This window comes from Neoarius graeffei, chromosome 14 (assembly GCF_027579695.1).
Source record: "Neoarius graeffei isolate fNeoGra1 chromosome 14, fNeoGra1.pri, whole genome shotgun sequence".
Taxonomy (NCBI): Eukaryota; Metazoa; Chordata; class Actinopteri; order Siluriformes; family Ariidae; genus Neoarius; species Neoarius graeffei.
In genome coordinates, this window is record NC_083582.1 from 51,590,790 (window position 1) to 51,600,871 (window position 10,082).

The following is a 10,082-nucleotide window of genomic DNA, read 5'->3' on the forward strand; positions in this document are numbered from 1 at the left end:
CGCACTGCAAACAACAAGGGTTCGAGCCACTTATCCCAGTTACGTGCGTCCTCACTTACGAATTTTTTAATAATATTCTTGAGGGTGCGATTGAACCGTTCAACTAAACCGTCCGTCTGTGGGTGATAAACGCTGGTGCGGATCGGCTTAATACCTAGTAGCCCATACAGTTCGCTCAGTGTTCGTGACATAAACGAGGTGCCTTGGTCAGTCAGAATCTCTTTCGGGATTCCAACCCGGGAGATGACGTGGAAGAGGGCCTCTGCAATACTGCGTGCTGAGATATTGCGAAGAGGCACCGCTTCCGGGTATCGCGTTGCATAGTCCACCAGGACTAATATAAAGCGGTACCCTCGTGTTGACCGATCTAATGGCCCAACGAGATCCATCCCAATTCTTTCGAACGGGGTCTCGATTAATGGTAGGGGGCGCAAGGGCGCTTTTGGAATGGCCGCTGGATTTACTAACTGGCATTCGCGGCACGCCGTACACCACTTACGGACGTCGCCGCGAATCCCCGGCCAATAGAATCGGGCCATTATCCGGGCGAGTGTCTTATCCTGCCCGAGGTGTCCAGCCATGGGATTAAAGTGGGCCGCCTGGAATACCAATTCCCGGCGGCTCTTTGGAATTAATAACTGGGTGACTCGCTCTTTCGTCTGAGTGTCCTGCGTCACTCGATATAATCTATCCTTCAAAATGGAAAAATAGGGGAAGGACGGGGTGGCGTTCGGCTGGAGCGTTTGACCATCGATTACTCTCACTTGGTCAAACGCGTGTCGCAGAGTCTCGTCTCGCGATTGTTCCAGGGGGAAATCCACGAGGGATTCCCCAATAGAAAGAGGAGGGGCCGGCGGCTCCTCCCCCTGTCGCGGAGGTGACGTAGACGGCTCTGCGACCGCCGCTCCAGCCAAAGCGACACCGGGACCCTCCCCCGTCAACCCGCAGGACCCACTCTTTACTAGGCGTGCCATTAAACCCCGAAATCCCGGCCAATCGGTCCCCAAGATCAAAGAGTGGGTAAGGCGAGGATTAACCGCCGCCTTCACTATAGATTTTTCCCCTCTAAAATATATGTGGACTGACACCAACGGGTAGCTGTGAATATCCCCGTGCACACACAACACCTTCACCCCTTGTGCTCCCCCCAATGCCTCGTCTTGCACCAGGCTTTGGCGGATCGAGGTCTGATTGCAGCCTGAATCCACCAACGCCTGATATGTAGCCCCTTGTACACTTACCGGTATGCGATACGCTCCGGCCCGATCGAGGGCAGCCTCTGGCGCGTCGGGGATCCGCACCACCGCCCCCACCTCCATCGCTGCACATTGTTGCTGCAGGTGGCCCGGTTCCCCGCAGCGCCAGCAAACCGGCCCGGGCCTCCCCTCTGCAACTGTGTTCTGGGGCTCACTCACCTGAGGGGGGGGAGAGACAGACACAGAAGGGAGAAACGGGAGGGCACCACGGGTGCGGCGGGCCGGCTGGGGTGGGGCCGGCCCCCGCCTCCGTGGTGGGGGAATGGGGCGAGGACGGGACACGGGAGGAGGGGGGAAAGACAGAGAGAGAGAAGAGGAGACAGAAGACGATGTCATCCGTTGTCCTGCCGCCGGTACAGCCGCCAGATGATCCTCCGCCAGTCCTACGGCCTGATCCAGCGACGCCGGGCGGTGGCACTGGACCCACTCCGCGGTTCCGGCTGGTAAGCGGGCAACGAACTGTTCCAGCGCCACCTGGTCGATGATTCCCTCGGCGTCGCGATCTTCGGCCCTCAGCCACCGCCAGCAGGCGTCCCGGAGCTGCTGGCCAAACGCGAACGGGCTGCCGGCTTCCTCCATCCGCAGCGCGCGGAAGCGCTGGCGCTGCTGCTCCGGCGTGCGCCCCACGCGCTGGAGGACGGCCCGGCGAAGGTCAGCGTAGGCCAGCCGGCGGTCGGCGGGGAGCTGTAATGCGGCCAGCTGCGCCTCTCCAGTCAGGAGGGGGAGGAGGCGCGCCGCGCGCTGCTCCATCGGCCACCCCGAGGCTTCGGCGACCTGCTCGAACAAGGTGATGAAAGCCTCGGGGTCGTCCTGCGGGCCCATCTTGGTCACAGTGAGGGGAGACGGGCCCGCGGCCGGGGCGCTGGTGGACCCCGCCGACGCGAGGAGCCGCCGGAACGCCTCTCGATCTTCCTGTTGAGCCAGCACCAGGGCTTCGAAGCGGCGCTCCTGCTCCGTTCGGAGCGTGACGAGTGCCTGGTGCTGGCTCTGCTGAGCCGTGGCGAGGGCGTGGACCAAGTCCGCGAACGGGGAGGATTCCATGGAGCTGTAGCACTGGTGCTCCACCTTTTCCCGGGGTTCGGCACCACTGTAGCGCAGTCAATGCGTGGGTGGAGCACAGAGGACGGCAGGACAACGTTTGGAGGTAGTAACAGCGTGTTTTATTAATAAACTTTTCAGTTTAAAAGAACTCGCAGCACACAGACACACTCTCAGCCTCCACTCCCGGGTCGCGCTCCCTCTGCTCTCTCTCAGCCTCCTAAAATAGGGAGCGGTTTACTGGGAAAACACACACAAAACACAGGTTAATTACCGTCAGGTGTAGCGAATCTGCCACTCACCTTCCCCGGCTCCACCCTCCTGTCACAGACCGATGCTTGACCACGCCCCCGCTGCCACACTCATCCACCATGTCTTCCACCTACATGGACTACCCACCGACATCGTTTCTGACTGGGGCCCTCAGTTCACTGCACAGTTCTGGAGGGCCTTCTGCAAACTCGTCGGGGCCACCTGTAGTCTCACCTCAGGCTTCCACCCACAGACCAACGGCCAGGCAGAACGAGCGAACCAGGCTTTGGAGGTTGCACTCAGGTGCATGGCATCCAGGGATGCCTGTTCTTGGAGTAAGTACCTACCCTGGATTGAGTACGCTCATAACACTCTTCCTTCATCTGCCACAGGTCTCTCACCCTTCCAGTGCTCCCTAGGTTACCAACCACCACTCTTCCCCAACCAAGAGGAGGAGGTCGCCATACCCTCAGCGCAGACCTTCATATGCCGCTGCAGGAGGACGTGGGCATTGGCCCGGAGAAAATTCATTCGCTCCGCCCTAGCATCCAAGAGGCAGGCCAACAAACGCCGTTTTAAGGTGCCCACTTACCGGGTGGGGCAATGAGTCATGCTCTCCACACGCCATCTGCCACTCAGAACAGTCCCCTGCAAGCTGGCTCCCAGGTACCTAGGACCCGTCCTCATCAAAAAGGTAATCAACCCATGTTCCATCAGACTGGCACTACCACTCACCATGCGATGTATCCACCCCACGTGCCACAGCTTAAACTTCTGGTCTCTAGTTCTTTGCTGGAGGTGCTCGTTGCGGGGGGGGTTACTGTCATGCTCCTCCCCAGACATCCACTCCGGAGATTATGGCTCTCTCACACCAGCGTGGATCCAGGACAGGAATTCCTTCTCCCGTGAACTCACTTCCTGGTTTTCACTGCTGCTTATTTAAAGGCCATTCTCAGACTGTTTGTCAGAACGTCTCGTTTGCTTCTCTAGCTGTTTCTGTGTCTCTCTTGCTCCTAATGGTTTTTCTCTCTAGCAATTTTCTCTTGTCCATGGGTTTTGTGCTAGCGTTTTTCTGGTTTATGGTTTCTTGCACTAAGGGTCTTTTTCTTGTTTATGGTTTCTTGTGCTAGCGTTTGTCTTTGCCTGTCATGTTTGTCAAGAAGTTGTTGGTTTTTTTTTTTTCCTTCTGATTTTTGCCTGGATTATTTTTGCTGTTTTTATTTTTTACCACACCCTTTCTTCTCTATATTAAATCATCTTATTTATTGGATTACTGTCTGTGTTCTGTTTGTCAATCCTAACTTCACCATACCTCCACCAGCCCTAACAGTTCCAGGTTGGAATTGCAACACATCAGTGGAGCAGACAGGAGAGAAACAATGAGGGAACCAGTAGTGTCCCCAGACACCTGTTCAGCTCTTTAATAAACCCCTGCCCTAATTTCCAGACATCTTATACTAGTGCATCTCAAAAAAATTAGAATATTGTGGAAAAAGTTCAATATTTTCCATCAGTTATTTAAGAAAGTGAAAGTTATATATTATAGACTCATTACACATAAACTAAAATGTTTGAAGCATTTTTCTATTTTAATTTTAATCCATATGGCATACAGTACAAAAACATAAAAAAAAACCCATCTCAAAATATTAGAATATTTCATTTCTAGTTTGGGGGTGGCACGTTGGTGTAGTGGTTAGCACTGTCACCTCACAGCAAGAAGGTCCGGGTTCGAGGCCCATGGCCGGCAAGGGCCTTTCTGTGTGGAGTTTGCATGTTCTCCCTGTGTCCGCGTGGGTTTCCTCCAGGTGCTCCGGTTTCCCCCACAGTCCAAAGACATGCAGGTTAGGTTAACTGGTGACTCTAAATTGACCATAGGTGTGAGTGTGAATGGTTGCCTGTGTCTATTTGTCAGCCCTGTGATGACCTGGTGACTTGTCCAGGGTGTACCCCGCCTTTCGCCTGTAGTCAGCTGGGATAGGCTCCAGCTTGCCTGTGACCCTGTCAAACAGGATAAAGCAGCTACAGATAATGAGATGAGATTTCGAGTTTGAGTAAAACAGTATGAACACAGTGTATCTCTCGGTCTAGTTCAGTACACACAACCACAATCATGGGGAAGACTGTTGACTGTTGTCCAGAAGATGATCACTGATGCCCTCCACAAGGAGGGTAAGCCACAAAAGGTCATTGCTGAAAAGGGTGGCTGGAAAAGGTGCACAAGTAACAGGGATGATCGCAGTCTTGAGAGGATTGTCAAGAAAAGTTGATCCAAGAACTTGGGAGAGCTTCACAAGGAGTGGACTAAGGCTGGTGTCAGTGTATCAAGACCCATCACGAACAGACATCTTCAAGAAAGGGGATACAACTTTCACATTCCTAATATCAAGCTACTCCTGAGCCAGATAGAATGTCAGAAGTGTCTTATCTGGGGTAAGGAGAGAAAGAAATGGACTGTTGCTCAGTGGTCCAAAGTCCTCCTTTCAGATGAAAGTACATTTTGCATTTAATTTGGAAGTCACGGTTCTAGAGTCTGGAGGAAGCGTCGAGAGGCACAGAATCCAAGGTGTTTGAAGCCCAGTGTGAAGTTTCCACATTCTGTGATGATTTGGGGTGCCATGTCATCTGCTGGTGTTGGTCCACTGTATTTTATCAAGTCCAAAGTCAACACAGCCATCTACCAGGAGATTTTAGAGCACTTCATGCTTCCATCTGCTGACGAGCTTTTTGGAGATGCTGATTTCCTTTTCCAGCAGGACTTGGCACCTACCCACAGTGCCAAAACTACTACCAAATGGTTTGCTGACCATGATATTATTGTGTTTGATTGGCCAGCCAATAGAGAATCTATGGGATATTGTCAAGAGGAAGAGAAACACCCGACCCAAAAATACAGATATGCTGAAGGCCACTGTCAAAGCAACCTGGGTTTCAATAACACCTCAGCAGTGCCACAGACTGATCACCTCCATGCCACACCGCATTGATCCAGTAATTCATGGTAAAGGAGCCCCAACCAAGTATTGAGTGTATAAATGAATATACTTTTTAGAAGTTGGACATTTCTGTATTGTAAATCCTTTTTGATTCTTAGGGAATATGCTAATAATTTGAGATACTGGATTAATGATTTTCATGAGCTATAAGCCATAATCATCAAAATTTAAAACAAAAAAGGCTTTAAATATTTCACTTTACATGTAATGAATATAGAATATATGAAAGTTTACCTTTTTGAATTAAATTATGAAAAAAAGGAACTTTTTCATGGTACTCTAATTTTTTGAGATGCACCAATAAATGTCTAGTGTCAGGCAAACAGCCATAAGCCTGTTGGCACACATCAGGTCAGCAGTTGTGTGGCTTGATCTTGCCTCCCTGAACTTTATCAGAATGCTGGCGGTGTTTCTAGACTTGAGCTACCCTTTCTTGCTTCTCTTCCATTTATGTATACACTGCACGCTTACCATTCGTGTACACCATTCACAAGAGCTCTGAAGGTCAGGGCTACTGACTATTTTTGGAAAAACCTGCACTATGACTGTTGACTGACTGACTGACAAACTGGCAGTTACTCCAGTCAAGAATAAGTCAAAGACACACACGCACACACACACAGTTATTTATCAAGCTCATTTACAACAATCAACAATTTATGCCCCCTGATTTGTATCTGTTCTCACATATCCACATAGTTTCATCCAAGGCCTTTGGCATAAATAGTAGATATAAATAGAGCTGTTTGGCTGATGGTCACTTATTTAAAGGCAGAACAATTGAACAGCAGTATTCAAAGTAGCTTGTCCTCTCAACAGCACTTAAAACTACGATGTGATCAGATTTACAAACCTCGGTGACAGAAATTAAATATTTCTCAGGGCACAAGGACGGTGGGTGCCTTCGCCTGCCAGCAATGGCATATAAAAGCTGGACGCTGGGGGTCTGTGATCAGGGATCCTTTGCTGGTAGAGTAGGAGAGGGGAAGAGTTAACATTAGACCATTTTTCTGGAGCACGTTTTTTTCCCCCCTGGACATTATCGAGTCAACGATTTATTGTGGCTATGAAGACTCAATCTCAGGTAAAAGCCTCACTTAGCTGTACATTCATTCAATTTGATTATTTCAGAATGGAAACCAGTTTCAGTGCATGATTTTCAGTATCTTAACACTTTGAATTTTAGGACGCTCCTGTACAACAGCAGGAGTACTTAAAAAAGCAAAGGGATATACTTGCTTACCAAATGAAAAAGCTGTCAGCAAAGCAAGTACATTTCATTGTAAGTCATAAAGTTTCTTTCATGGTTTTCCTTTTTTTTTTTCTTTTTTCTTTTTTTACACACACAATCAGGTCCATAGGTATTTAGACAATGGCACAATTTTCGTAATTTTGCCTTTATACACCATGACAATGGATTTGAAATGAAGCAATCAAGATGTGATTTGAAGTGTAGGCTTTCGGATTTAATTAACTGTTTAGGAATTACAGCCATTTTTTGCATATTCCCTTCATTTTCACAGGCTCAAAAGTAATCGGATGAACTTGAAATAATTATAAATATAAGCATAATTTGTAATCCTTGGAGGCAAATCCTTTGTGGTCAATGACTGCCTGAAGTCTGAAACCCATGGACTTTATGAAATGCTGAGTTTCCTCCCTTTAGATTCTTTGCCAGGCCTTTACTGCAGCCACATTCAGTTGCTGCTTGTTTGTGGGTCTTTCTGCCTTCACTTTTGTCTTCAGTAAGTGAACAGATCACTTGGGTTGAGGTCAGGTAACTGCCTTACCCATTTAAGAACATTAAATTTCTTTGCTTTCAGAAGCTCTTGGGTTGCTTTTGCTGTATGTTTTGTCATTTAACCATCTGTACTATGAAACGCCATCCTATCAGTTTTGCAGCATTTGACTGAATCTGAGCAGAAAATATAGCTCTATATGCTTCAGAATTCATCCTGCTACTTCTATCAGCAGTCACATTATCAATAAGCACCAGTGACCCGGTTCTGTTGGCAGCCATACATGCCCATATCTACTTTGTTTGACAGATGATGTGGTATGCTTTGGCTCATGAGCCCTTCCTTTCCTTCTCCATATACTTCTCTTCCCATCATTCTGGTCCAAGTTAATATTAGTTTGATCTGTCCAAAGAATCTTGTTCCAGAACTGGGCAGACTTTTGAGGTTTGCTATCAAAGTCTAATCAAGCATTTCTGTTCTGGAGTGTTAGCAGTGGTTTGCATCTTGAGGTAAACACTCTATATTTACATTCATGCCGTCTCTTGATTGTAGACTTTGACAATGATAGGCCTGCTTTCTTGGAAGTGCTTTTGACTTGGCTAGATGCTGTGAAGGGTTTTTTTCTCACCAAGGAAAGAATTCTACAATCATCCACTTTAGTTGTGGTCTTCCAGGCCTTTTAGTATTGCTGAGCTCACCAGCACTTTCCTTCTTTTTATGAATGTACCAAATTGTTGACTGGGTCACTCCTAAAGTTTCTGCTATCTGTCTGATAGTTTGTTTGGGTTTTTGTTTGTTTTTTCAGCCTAATGAGGGCCTCCTGCACTTGCATCAACACCTCTTTGGACTGCATATTGAGAGTCCCCATGAACAGTTTTCAAATACAAATTCAACACTTGGAACCAACTCCAGACTTTATCTTCATTTTTCATGAACTAATGAGGAAAAAGGTCATAACTGGCCATGAACTTGCTTACCAGTCAATTGTCCCATTACTTTTGAGCTTGTGAAAATGGAGGGACTATTTAAAAATTGGTTGTAATTCCTAAACTTTGATTTTTTTTTTTTTTTTGGTTAAATGCATTGAATTAAAGCTGAAATTTTACAGTTCAATCACATCTTGTTTCATTTCAAATCCATTGTGGTGGTGGACAGAAGCAAAATCATGAACACTGTTATTTTCCAAATACTTATGGACCTGACTGTGACTAGTGTTTTGTTCTCAAAGATAATTCTGACATGCATTATATGGTTCTGGTCTACCATCCATCTCAGGAAAAGACAACAGAACTGAAAGAAAAGATCAGGAGGAAGTATGACGACATGAAGCGAGTGCTGGATGAGGACCTGCGAATCACAATGTGCCAGCTAGACATGGAGCAAGAGGCTATGGAGAGAGCCACTCAGGAGAACATAGAAAAGTGCTACCAACTAATGCAGGACCTGGAGCAGCAGCTGTCTGAGATTGTCAAACAGCTGGACCAAGACAAAGCACACAACTTGGACAGGGTACTGTCTGAAAAGGATATATTACAGCATTTCTTCTCATTTAGAATGTGACTTTTTCCCTCCAGTGAGTCATACTCTTGATTCTGTTTTTCCTCTTGCAGATTTCAGAAACAGATAGAAGGTATGTACACAATGGGTTTTTAACTTGTAAAATCAAAGTGCACAGTAAAAGTGAGGAGTGAATTATGTGAAAAAAAGATCTTAAAGGTGGTAAAGAAATGGCTGGTGCACCTCATTAAGAAAGACATCATTAAATCCATCCACATCCTCACCCTAATCCATGGACCTTTTTTGTCCATCTGTTCCCTTGCAGGATAATGGACACTTTGAAGATGACGGATCCAGAGTGTATCCACATGGACAACTTTAAGAATGAACAGTTGTTAAGTTTAACTATTAATTTACTGCTGTTCATCCGCTCACAGGTTCCTGTTACCAAGAAACTCTTCCAGAGCTGTGAGCCTCCCCCCAATCACTTATTCTTTCTCAACCTATACCAAGTGTATGCTTTCACTACTTTAGGGCTGTAATTGTACTACTTTGTAGGTATACAGCAATGATGTGCTGCTTTGTCTTGTCTTCCTGTCTCAGATGCCCAAGAAGTGGTTCTGAACCCTGATTCTGCTCATCCGAAACTCATCATTTCCCCAGCAGGAGATTCAGTTAAGTACACAGACACCTGGCAAGAAGTTCCTGAAAACCCTTCCCGCTTTGACACCACCCTGAACGTGTTAAGCCAAGAAGGTTTCAAAGAAGGGCGCAATTACTGGGAGGTGCAGGTCAGTGGCAAAACCTACTGGGAGCTGGGACTCACCTATCCCAGTATCCCCAGGAAAGGTCGTGAGGAGCAATGCTGGCTGGGGCGTGGACCCGAGTCCTGGTGTGTAGAATACTTTAATGGTAACTACACTGCTTGGCACAGTGGGATTCCCCATGAGCTCACCCATTTAACCGGGAGGCAATTCCAACGTATCGGGGTCTTCTCCAGCTCGTACGGAGGACTCGTGTGTTTCCTGGGCGCAGACACCATGACCCCGTTCTACAGCTTTTGTGCAGGTACATTTACAGATACGCTTCATCAAGCGGTCTGTCCTGGTCATGATAACCAGGGTACCAACTGGAAACCACTACTGATCTGTGATGCCTCAAGGTCTGCGCCCACTCTGTGATGGGGAAAACCTGAGAGGACAGAGTGGTCAAGGCTGAATAAACTCAATAAAAGCAACTGTGTACAGTATAACAGTGTGATTTGAATTATGTAAAATATCAATAAAAGGATTGCACAACACACA

The 10,082-nt window shown here is 47.4% G+C and overlaps 1 protein-coding gene across 1 annotated transcript; it reads left to right on the plus strand.

The window, feature by feature from the left end:
* The first annotated feature begins 6,326 nt into the window (after window positions 1-6,326).
* Window positions 6,327-10,069, plus strand: si:ch211-28p3.4 (zinc-binding protein A33). The gene is made up of 6 exons (XM_060939938.1): window positions 6,327-6,626; window positions 6,729-6,824; window positions 8,557-8,790; window positions 8,892-8,911; window positions 9,104-9,246; window positions 9,382-10,069. The coding sequence occupies exons 1-6, from the start codon at window positions 6,609-6,611 to the stop codon at window positions 9,957-9,959; spliced, it is 1,089 nt and encodes a 362-aa protein (XP_060795921.1). The 5' UTR covers window positions 6,327-6,608; the 3' UTR covers window positions 9,960-10,069.
* Window positions 10,070-10,082: the final 13 nt, after the last annotated feature.